The sequence below is a fragment of the Planococcus citri genome, chromosome 4 (genome assembly GCF_950023065.1).
Source record: "Planococcus citri chromosome 4, ihPlaCitr1.1, whole genome shotgun sequence".
Classification (NCBI taxonomy): Eukaryota; Metazoa; Arthropoda; class Insecta; order Hemiptera; family Pseudococcidae; genus Planococcus; species Planococcus citri.
Window position 1 is genome coordinate 47,909,649 of NC_088680.1, and position 15,313 is coordinate 47,924,961.

Genomic DNA, 15,313 nt, shown 5'->3' on the forward strand with positions numbered 1-15,313 from the left:
GTTAACTGTTAAGTAATAAGGTAGGTATACTTTTCATCAAAAGGAATAAAAATCCTTTTATGGCATCCCCCCTTCCATAAATTGTCTTTATCACTGATGGAAAGAAGATTAGGCATTATTTTCTCGTATGTATTTTGGAATAAGTACTCTGTGGTATATGGTTTTAATATTCATATTCTGTTTGAGGAGCGATATTCCAAAACGCCCTTAGTCCATTTTTTTCGAATTGCGTTTTTAAACATAAAAAGTGTTCTAAAACGCACTTTGTCCATTTTTATTGAATTTTTTTTAGCGGTATCTGGTGGATGAAATGTGTATAGCTACACTCCTAACATCATAAATCCATCCAAATAAAGTTTTAAACCCGCCTAAATAGCCAATTTACCAGACTAAAAATTAATTTTTTAAAATGGACATAGGGCGTTTTGGAATATTGCTCCTCGTTTGTAAATTATCAAAAAAAAAAAAAAATTGTCTTGAAAACAGTAACAAAATTTCAAAGAGGAACGCATGTCAGTTACGTATTTTATGACACAAGATTAAAATGACGAAGGTACGTTGAAAAAAAAATTATAGCCGACTCTACCTGCACGGGTAGAGGTGCCTCGGCTAATATTTGTGTAATTCCATCCTTGTCTAGGGGAGTGCTAACCGTCTCTCCTTTCATACAACACAACTTGGCAGTTGGAATGAACGCGTATATATACCATCATCTGGTGCGCAACACTTTATCTGCGAGTAGTGAAATGGTATAGTTTGAGTTTGTAGTCTGGCATGGCATATAATTTATAAATAAAAATAGAGTAAGTAAGATTGCACCCTTCTCCCCTATCATCTGGGACACAACGTTTCCGAGAATTTTAAAGCACAAACTTGAACTTGACAAAAACAAGTTGTCTTTAGTAAAAAACTGGAAGTCATTTTGTTCTAAAAAATAGGTGCTTACTCACCTACCTGAAAAATCGGGGAAAAGTCCTGAGCCCGATCTATGGCACCTACAGAGCTATATTTTTTTTTCAATCAACACTACACACTAACGTCTCTAGAATATAAGAAAAATACAAAGCTCAGATAATTTTGAAATTAAGGGGCCCAAATTTTGAGTTTAACATTGAAATGAACTGTTTTTGCCACTTTTCTGATTATTCTCAAATAAATCAGAAAAATGAAAGAAAGCAATAAGAGTCGTTATCTAATGTCTCATTTTAAACAGCATTAAATTTTTAATATTTCCCTCACTTGCATTACCTCTTTAGGCTGAGGGTTTAGTTTTTGAGCCATTTAGAGTCCGACTTCAGAATCAGATTGTTGTGACACGAACACCGAACACTGTTGAGAGAACAATCAAATTTTGATCTTGTTCCTGGTCTGTTCGTTCCAAAAATAAATCTGAAAAATTTCATAAAATTAAGCATAAAATGGCTCAATTGACATAAAAGTTTACCTATTCAAAAAATTGTGTGAAAATAGAGGAGAGTGCTTGAAAGTTGTGATGAAATTGCATAAAATTACTGAGAAATTCGGAAATTCACAGCAAAGATAATGATAAAAAAAAAAGGTTATTTAATTAAAACAACACACAACAGAGCAAAAAGTAAACTGTTGAAAATTCAATAAAATCAACTTGATTAACAAAATTGCTGCTTTCAACAACTGAAAATCTGTAAAATATACTTACCTGTTTTTTAAAAAAATAAAATAAGTACATACTAACTAAATTTCCCAAAAATCAAAATTGAAAAAAATAGTGTCACCAAATTACCAGAAAATTGATTTTTAAAAATGATTGAAATTTGTAAAAAAAAAAAACTTGCTCACAATTTGGCAACTTCCCCTAAATAAAGGAGAGCCTCTTTCAAAACCAAAAAAAGGTCACTCAAACAGCAACTTTATAAGATTAACTACCTAATGAGCTTGTTGAGGTATGGTTTTGATTGTAGCCTGTAGGTAGTTGTCTGAAATTTTTTATTATTACCAACATTATACAAATCCTTTCAATCCTGAGATTAGGCAAGCAATCGTACATGACATCAAGATGAGTTGCCAAATGCCAATGTTACTGATGAATAAAGGGGTTACCTTGTATGGGGAATTGGGGACATCCCGAATACTTACCTTATGATTTTTGATGGAACGATTATTTTTATCCAAGTAAAAAAATTTGACATTTTAAAAATCAAGAAATGAAATTTATTTGAAATGCATTAGAAATATTTTTATGTAGGTACCTAGATAATTTTTAAAAAGTGATACCTAGGTAGAGGTACCTAGTACCTACACTAGCTCTTATGTAGACGGACTTTTCCAAGTGCTGTGCTTCTCATTGATTCATTTGAAAAGGGTAGAAGACCGAGCTGTACATGAACATGAAAATTTTCCATATAACGAAGTATTTGAGGACCAGCATTATCTTATCGAGAAAATACATTCTGAAAATTGATAACGCATAATTTGTAAGCATTGAAATGAGAAGTTAATTAAGGGAAAAACTAAATTCATATTAAATATGAAAGCCTACATTGTAGCATTTCTTCTTGCATTATCTAGATTTTTCATATCTTCTTTAAAAATAAAAACTTTGACACCGATTGTGGCATTTTCCGTGTATCTTACGGTATCCGGTTCGACGTTCATATTAATAGGGAATATACGATTATCAGCGTTGTTGAGCAGCCCTTCAATGTTCAATAGTTTATCATGTAAAAATGCCCACTGCTGCTGGGAAAAATACCTAAGTACTTTTTCACCTTGTCTGAGCTTATCGTGAGTGCGAATCAGGCTACAAAAACGAAACGCAAATGCACCTAATTAAAATTAAATTCAAATGACACTAACTTATACCTACTTACTTACTTGATAATATTATCAACTTACAAAGGTTTTTGGCCAATTAATACCAAAATAAAATCAATTAAGTAGGCTGGCAAATAGTGAAAGAAAATGCACTTTATCGTATATATTGCAAGATTATTGGGAAAAGTGTCAGAACTCGGATACCAGAGCATTTTTTCAAACGGGTATTTTTCTAGTGCATTTTGAAAGAGTTGTATTATTTCTCTCCAAACCATTTCATTGTATGCTGTTTGTGTGATATTGTATACGGCGATTTCCTTCAATCTAGAACAAAAAAAATGAGTAAAGAGACGCTGATTCAAAAATTTGGGCTTGCTAGTATAGAATAGTAGTAGGTGATTTAAAACTCACAATTTTTCTTTCGAATTAGCCCATGGTAGAGTTAATAGACTATTGATAGTTATGTCAACTGGAATTACATCACTTTTCACATCAATATTCATCATGGACGTTCGCATTACTCCTGTACCTCTAGCTGTGAAAAGACCCACTGGCCCATTAAGAGTATCATTCCAACCAGGTAATGGTTCTGATATGGCTGGGATCACTGTAATCAGTACTCAGTAGGTAGTATTTTTTTACCGAAGATGTCAACTCACTGCTCAAATACACCGCTAGCTAAAATTTCGGTGGCAGAAAGCGAATTTCTTCGATTTTTGAATTATTAATGTTCTAAAAATAATGAAAAAAAAAAAAAATCATAATTCTACCAAATTTTCGCAGAAGACTGAAATTTGGCATGTGCCCTATTTTCGACTCACCAAATCGATTGGAACTATTTTGGAAACGTTTTAAGACATTCTGGAGCCTCCAGCAGATTTTTGAAAATTGAAATAAGTATTCAAAAAATTTTATCCGATGAAGTTGGAAAGCTACGTAGAATATACTTTTATACCCTAATTTTAACATGATTACTAAGTCGATTGAAGGCGGTACCTAGCTCCAAACCGTTTTATAGCTTGAAAAAAATTAAATGAAAATTACCAATGCTAGGTCTTGCAACGATAATAGGAACAAGTGATACGTAATTCAATAGTAACGTTTCTGTGAGTCGCTTGCTGTAAATGTAAGTGTTCGGTAATGGATAAATTAATCTGTAAAAAAAATATATATACGTATACTAGTAACGCAAATAGGTACATTAAAGATGCTTGAGAAAAATTTTAGGGACACAGTTCTTGCAAAAAAAATTTTTTACAATATTATATAGGCATCAATTTGCACGAAGAATACGTTTTACATACTTAGGGGTTAAGTCAGCCAGCATTTGGGGATCCATCCACCGAGTAAGATCAATGACATCGAGTGGATTTTGCGTCGAGGGGTAAATTCTTTCTTCAACTGTAAGATTTTCACAACAACAAAACGCCGTAGAAACGTGAACAAAAGCCTACAATTTGTTTTAATAATGTGCACTTATTTTCATGTAACGAATACTTACTCAATTCTCATGAGTAGGTACCTACTTAACATAATATATTAATGTTTTTTGCTTAAATTTGGTAGGTAAGTATGATCCCAAGCATTAAAGTGTCCCGTTTTCCAATATAATCCAATATCAAATTCAGATTGGAAAAGAAAGAAAACGCAATAAATAAAGAAGTACTTAGGTACGTACATCAGAATAATTTAGTTTCGTTGTCAAAAATAGTTTATTCTTTGATTTTTTTCAAAATTTTTATTTATTTATGTAGGTAGGTGCACTTTTCTAAATTTTAATGGAGTTGGTTCAGTAATTAAAAATTTGGATTTTTGGGCCACAAATTTGAAAATTATGGACTTTTTATGGAGTTGAAAAACATTCTTAAAAAAATTAAGTAAAATTGGTTCATTGTAGAAGGGGCATGGCACGTGAGGTGTAACGAAATTTCTTAAAGATTCTTTTAATATCATCTCGATAATTTTTGGAAGATATTTTCGGATCGATTTTGAGCCCAAAATGAGCGAATTTTGAGATCGCCGTAAACTTGACCCCTAAGTAATTAGAGTGATTAATTTTATTCCGAAAAGTAAAACGAATCTCTAATAATTTTCCACGTAGGTATATCAAAAATAGGTACCTCCAGTTTTTTCATCTTTTGCGCAAGATCCAACATCCTTGCAGTTCCAAGTGTATTAACATTGACAGCGGTACGTAAATCGGCGTCCATTTTTAAAATAGCAGCGTTATGGAATACAATAGATACTTCGTCGATCAACAATTCTCGATCTTTACTCGACAGTCCCATTCCTTCTTCTCCAACATCTCCAGAAACGAATATCACTTTGTCGAGTATCTTAGGATTATTCTTTTTGAAATTTTCAAATATCTAGAACATTTTGGAATTATACAATCAAATTCGAGGGAAACCCGAAAACTTTGCACGTAGGTATTTTGCAATTTTTTCAGACTTTACCGGTGAACTGAAAAGTTCTGATTTACGGGATATTCGGTTTTTGCCATATTTAGGTCGAATCAGCACGTAAACAGTGTCCAATTTAGGACAGCTGTGCAATAATTTCCAAATCAAAACTTTACCCATGCTTCCGGTGCCTCCAGTGATCAAGATTTTCTTGTAGGCGTAAAACGAGGATATTTGCGAATCTTCGGCCATTTTTTCACGAATGAAAAATGTCACAAACAAATAGACCGAAAAACAAGTTTACGAATTTTCGCAGGTATTGTAAATTATTGTACTAGACTAGGTGCCAAAAAGTTAAGTAGGTAGGTGACAATACAGCTTTAATGCGTACCGATTACCCTTGTCACTATTTCAAAAGCACTACTAACACGATTATTAAACTTGTTCGATTTTGAAGTACCTACCTATAGACAAATGTTTTCTTTCAACTAAGTATGCGTATGAATTAATTAAAAATGATGTTTTCTTAAAAAACCATCTGATAAATCAGTTGATTGCGGCTCGTTGAATATTTATAATTATAGTAGTCTGATCGCGTGTAGATAGGTACCTACTTACAAGGGAGGTGCCGCAGGTGACATTCACCGATTTTAATTATTCTTGCACCATTAGATATAGGACATCGAACATAGTCTACGACGAAATTTTCAGCTGCTGAAGTTGATATTTCGGGCTTCCAGGGTAATGTTTTGATTTTCTCATAGCAATTTTGAAAAATTGGGCAAAAATAGTCGGCGGAGGTCACATACCGAACCCTTCCATAGTATTTGGGCATTTCAATACATATGATGAGACTAGCCCACGGTGAAATTTTCAGCTGCTGAAGTTGATATTTGAGCCTTCCAGGGCGATTTTTCGATTTTCACATAAGGTGCACCGGGGCAAGTCAGAATGATTTTTCGCAATTTCAACTTTGACCAGCTGTTACTCCCCTTCTAATGAACCAATATAGATCAAATTTATTATGTAGGTTTCCATAAGGGTTCTTAACTTATGGTGAAAATTTGAGCGTGATTGACACAGTAGCTTTCGCTCAGTGGAATAAAATATAAACTGTTCTGACGAAAAATAATTCTATAAAATTCCATAAAAAACACTGAAAAATTTTCTATAGAATTTTATGTCCAGAATGTACCTATAAAATTTTATCAAATCTCATTTAATTTGATTCACTTGGATAAAATTCTATCAAATTCATATTCTTTTGTTTTAAAAAATTATATTTATTAATTAAGTAGTAAAAATGGTCTAATTAATGTTGAAATGTAATTTGCGCTTAAAATGTGAAGTAGTGTACCAGGATGAATCCGGAGTCGTCTGGTTAAATTCAAATGTAGATAGTACTCGAGGAGACGAACAAAAAACGTTATTATGGTAAGTTGCCTATCTTGTAAAATGAAGGTGCTATGTGCTCCGCAAAACCGGAAATTTACCTATTTTGAAAAATTCATCAAAAATAAGAAAATGTTTGAATCATTCAAATGATGCCCCTAACTCATAGTATTCGAGTGGACGAACAAAACATGTTATTATGACCAATTGCCTATCTTCAAAATTGAACGGGCAAACCTGATTCAAAACTTCCAAATTTCGAATGCCCCAAATTTGAATTTTGAAATTGTGCTTGCCCCTTCAATTTTTAAGATAGGCAATTGGTCATGATAACATTTTTTGTTCATCCACTCAAGTACTATGGGTTAGGGGCACGATTTGAATAATACAAACATTTTCTTACTGTCTGCAAATTGAAGAAATTACCCCATTTTTGAACTAAAATTTACCTATTTTGAAAAATTCTTTTAAAATAAGATGTTTGAATCATTTTATTGATGCCCCTAACCCATAGTACTTGAGTGGACGAACAAAAAATGTTATTATGACCAATTGCCTATCTTAAAAGTTGAAGGGACAAGCACAATTTCAAAATTCAAATTCGGGGCACTTGAAATTTGGAAATTTTGAATCAGGTTTGCCCCTTCCATTTTGAAGATAGGCAATTGGTCATAATACCACTTTTTGTTCGTCCACTTGAGTAAGTACTATGGGTTAGGGACATCACTTGAATGATTCGAACATTTTCTTATTTTTGATGAATTTTTCAAAATTGGTAAATTCTTGGTTTTGCGAAGCACGTAGCCCCTTCATTTTACAAGATAGGCAACTTATCATAATAACTTTTTTTGTTCGTCTCCTCGAGTACTATCTACAGTTGAATTTAACCAGAAGACTCCGGATTGATCCTGGTAGTAAATTTCATCAAAAAAGTGAAAAAAAAATTTCAAAAAATTTCACTGCCAGCATCTGAGTTTGAACCTTCACCCTCCCACACCACAATCTGTTCTCTTAACCACTATACCAACCTGTTCCATGAGAGTTCAGGTATTAAGGAAATTTATATTCTCTTTCCCAGGGTCTGGACTTAGAAAATTTTCAGGATTGTTTGATCAAATTTTATAAAATCTGGTCGAGTTTGATTAAATTTGATCAAACTTGATCAAGATGAATATCTTTGTCATAGAGAAATTTTTCAGTGAAACAGAAGTTCATAACTTTTATCTAGTTTTATGCAATTCTATAAAATTGGATAAAATAAATGTGTAACAAATCAACTAAGTGATGCACACTTTGATCAATTTTGATATAATTTTATAAAAGTTGATCAAACAATATCACGTTTTATATAAATTTCAAGAATGCATTACAAACATCCAACTCTATAAAACTTTAATCTTTATACTACTTTATCAGCTTTTACAAATCTTTATAAAATCACATCAAACTTTTTGTATTGCACTACATCAAATTTCATCAAACTTTATCAACTTTCATCAATTTTTATAAAATTAAATAAAACTTTGTGTGTTTATTACACCAAACTTTATCAATTTTTACCAATCTTCATAAAATTGAATAAAACTTCACGTGTATACTCGTACTTTACCAAATTTCATCTAACTTCATAAAACTTTATCAATTTTTATGAATCTTTATGAAATTATAGAAAACTTTACATTCACAGTTGAAATCCACTGGATTTAATCAGATGTAAGTAATTGTATAAACTTTGATAGAATTCTACAAAACTTGATCACATTTTTCATCCAATTTGATCAAATAATAAGATCAAATTTGATACAATTTTATTGAATTTCATCAAATAATTTTCCCATGGGTTCCCCCAATTAGGGGAAGTCAGAACAAGCTAAACTTTGCAGAGGCGTTAGAACACAAACGGAGGGTCCTAGAAAAATTTCACACTAACAAAATTGTATAAAATTTAATTCTCTTTGAGATCATTCTCATCAGATTCCTCTATCCAATGATGTAAGAATCGTTGAAATCGGCGAATGTCACCTGGGGCACCTCCCTTGTTAGTAGGTGCATAAACACGTTTCGAATCACCAAATACCAACACAGGCCATATGTGACATCTCGTGCAGGTTTCTATCAAATCTTCGAGAGAAAAATGATTTGAAACTAGAAACATCTAATGCAAAAAATCCTAAAAATTACAAAAAAACAAAACTGAGTTAAAACTTGAGTCATATAATTCGATGAAGCTTTTTTGATCACTTTTAATTGCATTGATGATTGTGAAAATATTTTAAATCCATTCAACTAGAACCAGGATAAAATATATGGCCATTTTCACTATAAAAGTACATTTATATGTACCTGTATACTTATTGAAGAAAAAAATCACAAAAAAAATAAAATTTTATTAAAATGCATAAAAAATCTCAATAACATAACATCAATGGTTCAACAGCTGCAGATAGGTAATTACTGTACAGGAGAACCGTCAAATAAGTGTTAAAACGGAATAGGTATTCAATTTTAAAGGTTGTATGGCGATTTTCAATACCTAAATAATGCTTAAACTGCTGAGTACTAATAGTAAATGTAAGTCTAACTAAGTACGTATAATTTTGTACATTGTATTATATTACATGCGTTTTGCATAGTCTTAAACTCGCAAAGGATAGGGACGTAGTAAACCAATTTTATTAGGAGGGGAGGGGAGAAGAATCTTGAAAATGCCAATTTTCAACAACTCAGCTTGTTACTACGTTTATTAGATGAACGCAGCATTTTTTCATGCCTTCCCAACATGATATGTACTTTAAACACGTGTAAAAGTTATTGGTAATTTGTTCAACACTTTGCGATTTGTTGGAATACCTATTACTTTTTTAAAAAAATTAAAGAGCTGGTAAAATTGAAAGAACCTTCTTAAGTATACTTAGATGAAAAATGATAAAATATAATGTGAATTTGATGGCGAGTTTTTTAAAATTCCGAATTATGAAGAGAAGTCTAAAATATTAGCTGAGCGGAGCATGGGCGAAAATTTGTTCAGGAATTACACAAAAATTTCAGAGTTGTCATTTCATCATTGAACATTCAAAATTGCCAACTCGCCAACTTGCCACTCAAAATTTCCAACTTTTGCCAACTTCCAAAATGTCTAGAGAGGATAGAACCCCCTGCCCCCTGGTCTCTTCGCCCCTATAAAAGATGTTTTGTTGAGATGCGAAACAGTAGATTATTGGCTAGGAAAAATACGTTTTTTCTTTCATTCTTTCTTAGAATGAATTCTGATACCATTCAATTGCACTCAAGAACATATTGAACACCAATGTGATAATTTTCCATAAGATGTAGAATTTAAATATGAAGGCTATTCTGTCCAACGCGTACATTCTGAAAAACAAACACACCCAATCAATTTAATAACATGCATCTAGTCTTGATGAAATGAGAAAAATGAAATTTCCATTACATATTCGCAGTCCTTTTTGCACGATCCATGTTTTTGACGTCTTCTTTGAAAATATAAATTTTAGATCCGAGTACCGCGTTCTTCATGTATGCTATAACATCGCCCTGCCTACTCATGTTGAATATGAATTTTTTCTTATCGACCTCATTCAATTGTTCGTCCAATTGTAAAAGGTGATCATTCCGGAATTCCCATTTCTGTTGAGTGAAATATCGCAGTACTCTTTCGCCTTGTCTGAGTTTATCATGGGATCGGACCATGCTGCGAAAAATCACATTGCAATTATTGGAAGTAGGTAGGTATGTAGGTATAAGTTCAATATCTCATCTTCATTATAGCTTACAAAGTTTTTTCGCCCATTATCCTTAGAATGAAATCGATGATATAGGCTGGTAAATAATGTAGAAAAATACACTTGATCGTGTATACTAGAATGCTTTTGGTGAAAGGATCGGAACTTGGGTACCAAAGGATGTTATCAAATGGATATGAATCGAAACATTTCACAGCTAGCTTCGTCAGTTTGCCCCATGTTAAGTCTTTGTGTGCTGTTTGTGTGATATTATATACGCTGATTTCTTCCAATCTGAAATTTGTTTTTTGTTGATAAAACCAGATAATAAACAAATAAACATAGGTAGGTAGTAGGTACTCATCTGTAAATTAAAAAACTGATGCAAGTATACTTACAATTTTTCTTTTGGATTAGCCCAGGGTAAACTTAATATAGCATTAATCGATATATCAACTGGAACTAGGTCGGCTTTTCCATCTCCATTCATCATAGTAGTACGTAACAGACCTTTACCTCCAATTACAAAAAATGCTCCAGGCCCATTAAGGTTATCATTCCAACCTGGCAATGGTTCTTGGTGTGAAGGGATCACTATAAACAAAATTATTGCGTTTGATAAAGATTATCCGAGCTACTCGAGAGATGTACAATATGGGATGGAGAAAAAAAAATCCAATTTTGAGCCCCTCAAAAGCCCAGTTGTGCAATGGGCGGAGCCAATGGTTCCCAAAGTATGGATATTTTAGAAAGAATTGCCATTTTGTGCAAAATCTCAGTCCTTCTGTCCAAGAAAATCTGATTCAAGTTTCTAAACTTTTATGATACAGTGGCTAAAATTTCCAAAGTATTACGAGTATTTCAACGTATCATAGAAGTTGAAAATGAAATGGAATGTCGTTGCCACTGTCAAGGGTCATCTTTGTGACCCGTGGTCACCTACGATTAGTCTGATCAGTGATCACAAAACTACGTGTATTGTAGACAAGGTATAGTGAATGCTATACAATTTGTAGCTTCTCGAATAAAATTATAAATACCTATAGAGGTTTGACCGCTAAACAAACGATAGGCACTTTTATGCTGATTTTTCTCAACTGCCTACATACTAATTCGTTGAAAAAAAATTACCTATGCTGGGCCTCGCAACGATAAGGGGAACTTTTGATTGGTAATCCAGCAGTAAGGATTCGGTTAGTCGTTTGCTATAAATGTATGTATTCGGTAACGGATGAATTAATCTGTAAATAAAACATAATGATTTAGATTGACAGGTACTAATCTTAATCTATATTATAAAGATGAAACGATATTTACTGAGGTGTGATTTTTTCCAAAAATTCAGGTTCCATCCACTGAGTTAGATTTATAATATCGTATGGGTTGTGCTTTGCGGGGTAAATTTTTTCTTCCACTGTGAAATTTTCGCAACAACAAAACGCCGTAGAAATGTACACAAACGCCTATAAAATTTAAAAAACCAATCCATGAATACTTGAGAACATTTTATTTTTACGAATTATTTATTTATAAGCTGGAATATCTCACTTAAATTAATTACCTATATTTTAATCGCCCCCTACATACTTAGATTACTCCCTACCTCCCACAAGAGCTACGACATCTATAGGTACCTATCATGTTTGAAATAAAAATCATAAAGTGCATGGATATATCTAATCCAATGAATAAGACGAGAACACGTGTGACAAATGATTTTCAAATGCAAAAATTTACTCCTTTCTGACTCACTCTTATTTTTATTCTGATGACGATGCAAATGCAAATGTAGCTTCACTCCTCCTCTCTTCTAAGTTAATTTTTCAAGTCTTCAATTCATTATTAGGTACCTAACTACCTAACTATTATGCTAAGGACCGAAAACAATAGAAACTAGTTCATATTCATGCACTTTCGATGTGATCGTTGCCAATCAAACCAAGTACATACCTACGAGTATTATTAAAACCTCTATAAAATACATATGTAGTTTCCTGGTTCTCCTCTCTGTTGGGCGGGGAGGAGGGGGGTGAAACCAATAAATAATCAAACACACGTGTACTCTTTGATCAATTCGTGTTTTTGCCAATACACAAAATAACCGGTGGATACATACACTTCTACACTTGACCCTCACTTTGATATTATGCATTTACATGCAACCATGCATTCATTCCTGAAATTTTTCACGAACAAATGAAAAATGCACCAAACGAAGTAGAAAGTTTAGATTCAGATTTCAGAATACATAGGTATTTGAATGCATACGTATCAAAATTTTCCTTCATAAATATGTAATTTTGAATTTTATATCAGTTCGTGTGAGTAATTTGAACTTGTACACATTGCCCTCTACTGACAGGTAATTGATTTGACAAAATTCAGAAAAAGAAATTATATTCGTGAGTCATTGGTTTTCCTATGTACTCGAATTTTTCCCGAAATCGAATAAGTAATTGATTTCTGATTAGGTATAGGCTGCTATATAGGTCAAAACATTAAAAAAAATCTAGACCTACTTTACATTCTGATATTTTTGAAAAAAAAAAAAAAAAAAAAAAAAAACTAAATCACATTTTTAATTATTTGAACTCAAATAACGAGAAAAAATTTACTCGTGTAATCTTTGTTCGTGAATACGAACAAAATTACGGGAATTACCTGCTGAAAAAATCGAGTAATTTTCTGAGAATAAAAGAAGGAAAAATAATAAAAATATCAGCAGAAATTAAGAATCTGAGTATTCGTTTTAAACTGGAAGAAGGCAATCGCCTCGTACTTCTATAATTTAATCTCAGTCCCAATATCTAATCAAATTGACAATATTTTTATTTCAAGCTTTGAAAACTTTCTCTTTTTGTTTCTTTTTCTCGCTTTCTACTTTTCCAAATTAATCGAAAACCCCTTCAAAAATATTCTATCGTAAAACATTTTGATCACCCAGTTCCTTTTTTCGATTTTTGAAAATACAAAAATCTGCCCAGAACTATTAAACTGAAAAAATACTATTACCTATCCTATATAATTATAAAAGATTTAAACAAATAAATTTGCTCATTTTTTGGATTTCAATAATTTAAAGAAATAGGTAAAATCATTTTGAAATGAAATTTTTGTCCTCAAGAGTTTTAAAAAATTTGAATTTTTAAAAAATGTACATTTTTCAACTTTAAACATTTTAATTAGAAAAAAAAAATTAATAAACGCCTTTTTTTATAGGAAAAAATGTTCAATCGGGCTAAATTACAAAAAAAAAAAAAATCATTGCTAAGATGACAACAAATTAACAAAAATGATTGAAAATCGTTAGAATAATATTTGAAAAATGTTGAAAAACATAGGTACTAAAACTTTTAATTTTATTTGGTTTATTTTTTTTTTTTTAATAAAAAATAAATTAAATATAATTAGAATAATTTTTATTTATTTTATTTTTTTGTTTTGTTTAATTTTCAATTATTCATTTTATTCAATCTTCAATTTTTCAACTTGATGCATGTGTTTCATTTTTGTTATTGATTTCATTCGATTTCCATCTTCCACTGTTAATAATGGCCCAATTTGGGTAATTTATCAAGTTTCATTTTTTCAATTTTTCACCTAATGCTCACTTTTCTTTAGTTTAGTTTAATTGGATAAGTACCTATAATTTTAGTTACTGGTTTTACCCAATTGTTATTTTTCATTCCAATTTCTAATTCAAATTTCATTTCTTACTTTCATTTTTTTGGTTTAATTTGGTTTTTATTTTCGGTTTAATTTAATTATTATTATTTTTTGTTTAGTTTCAGTTCAGTTTCAGTTTTATTATTCATATTAATTTTAATCCAATTGTCTTTATCAATAAGCAATGAATTTTGAAAGAAAATTTGCAAACCCATTTAAAGAATATTTTGCTCTTTTTTTTTTTTTTTTTTTTTTACAAAACAATTATGCCAAGCAAGTAGGTAGTGAATTATCAATATTTCTCCTCCTCTCTCATAAAGTACATACCTAAGAGCAAAAATTGAAAAAATGGAAATTTAAACAAATGTTCTCAGATGTAAACAAGAATCACTGATAATAATTCGATCGAGGGATCTGCAGATTGAGGCAATTGGTTACCTAACTTAAAATTAATGGGTACTCGTCAATTATCATATATATCATGTAAAAATAAAACTCTTGAATTGAATTGGTAATACCTACTTCTAATTTTTTCATTTTCGCAGCCACATCCAACATCCTGATGGCTCCCACAGTATTTACATTAACAGCTGTGCGTAAATCTAGATCCATTTTTAAAACAGCTGCGCTATGGAATATGATGGATACTTCGTTAATCAAGGTATCTCGATCTTCATCCGACAATCCTATCCCTTCCTCTCCAACATCTCCAGTTATCAATACCACTTTGTCGAGTGCCTCGGGATAATCTTTTTTAAGATTATCGAACATCTGACGAGACAATCTTGAATTATCTACAAAGTACTCACTCATCGTACTCGAGGTACTTATGATAATTTACTTTGTACAATGATGATTACCTGCGAGCTGAAAATGTCATCTTTACGAGATATTGAATTTTTACCCCATTTCGATCGCATTAGCATGTAAATTGTGTCCAGTTCGGGGCAACTGTGCAGTAACTTCCATATTAACACTTTACCCATAAATCCACTGCCTCCGGTAATCAAGATTTTTTTATGCGCGTAAAACGCCGATACTTGCGATTCTTCGGCCATTTTTTAAAAAACAAATTAAGAAAAAAAGAAAACTCGCATACACCGAACACAAAAGTACACAAATTTTCACCGCAGTTTAAAATTTAATTGTGTTGTATAATATCGCAGTTGCAACTGGGTAGGTATCACAATCACTGTAGTAACTTAATAGCGGTAGACTAAACTAATTAGTTAACACATCACCAATTAGTATTTTTAAAAGAAACCATTAGGTACACGACCATTACTGAGTGAACGATGTAAAGGTTGGGATGTTACC

General features: G+C 31.9%; 2 protein-coding genes and 1 non-coding gene across 5 annotated transcripts; all 3 read right to left on the reverse strand.

Annotated features, from left to right (window-relative positions):
* Window positions 1–139: 139 nt before the first annotated feature.
* Window positions 140–5,661, reverse strand: LOC135842730 (putative fatty acyl-CoA reductase CG5065). Of its 3 annotated transcripts, XR_010558176.1 has the most exons (10): window positions 5,250–5,661; window positions 4,914–5,162; window positions 4,098–4,243; window positions 3,838–3,947; window positions 3,205–3,400; window positions 2,875–3,117; window positions 2,519–2,779; window positions 2,279–2,429; window positions 1,249–1,389; window positions 140–732 (listed from the first exon to the last, which is right to left on the reverse strand). XR_010558176.1 is itself a non-coding variant. In XM_065360326.1 (9 exons), the coding sequence occupies exons 1-8, from the start codon at window positions 5,445–5,447 to the stop codon at window positions 2,321–2,323; spliced, it is 1,512 nt and encodes a 503-aa protein (XP_065216398.1). In that variant the 5' UTR covers window positions 5,448–5,661; the 3' UTR covers window positions 1,199–1,389; window positions 2,279–2,320. The 3 variants fall into 3 exon arrangements, 2 of the variants coding, with proteins under 2 accessions (XP_065216398.1, XP_065216397.1); XM_065360326.1 differs by lacking the exon at window positions 140–732 and having other exon boundaries at window positions 1,199–1,389; XM_065360325.1 differs by lacking the exons at window positions 140–732; window positions 1,249–1,389 and having other exon boundaries at window positions 2,149–2,429.
* Window positions 564–674, reverse strand: LOC135846136 (U6atac minor spliceosomal RNA). Its single transcript, XR_010558913.1, has one exon. It is a non-coding gene; the product is annotated as a U6atac minor spliceosomal RNA (small nuclear RNA).
* Window positions 5,662–8,954: 3,293 nt separating the features above from the next.
* On the reverse strand, window positions 8,955–15,304 carry LOC135845850 (putative fatty acyl-CoA reductase CG5065). The gene is made up of 8 exons (XM_065364697.1): window positions 14,857–15,304; window positions 14,519–14,767; window positions 11,648–11,793; window positions 11,462–11,571; window positions 10,729–10,924; window positions 10,382–10,624; window positions 10,039–10,299; window positions 8,955–9,959 (listed from the first exon to the last, which is right to left on the reverse strand). The coding sequence occupies exons 1-8, from the start codon at window positions 15,052–15,054 to the stop codon at window positions 9,842–9,844; spliced, it is 1,521 nt and encodes a 506-aa protein (XP_065220769.1). The 5' UTR covers window positions 15,055–15,304; the 3' UTR covers window positions 8,955–9,841.
* Window positions 15,305–15,313: the final 9 nt, after the last annotated feature.

Coding starts and splice junctions, on each gene's coding strand:
- LOC135842730 (XM_065360326.1), bottom strand. CDS start 5,447: ATGGCCGAAGATTCGCAAATATCCTCGTTTTACGCCTACAAGAAAATC. Junction 3,401..3,837: donor CGTTGCAAGACCTAGCATTG/GTAATTTTCATT, acceptor TACTGATTACAG/TGATCCCAGCCATATCAGAA. Junction 2,430..2,518: donor GCAAGAAGAAATGCTACAAT/GTAGGCTTTCAT, acceptor ATCAATTTTCAG/AATGTATTTTCTCGATAAGA.
- LOC135845850 (XM_065364697.1), bottom strand. CDS start 15,054: ATGGCCGAAGAATCGCAAGTATCGGCGTTTTACGCGCATAAAAAAATC. Junction 11,794..14,518: donor CGAAAATGAAAAAATTAGAA/GTAGGTATTACC, acceptor TAAATTTTATAG/GCGTTTGTGTACATTTCTAC. Junction 10,625..10,728: donor GCTAATCCAAAAGAAAAATT/GTAAGTATACTT, acceptor AACAAATTTCAG/ATTGGAAGAAATCAGCGTAT.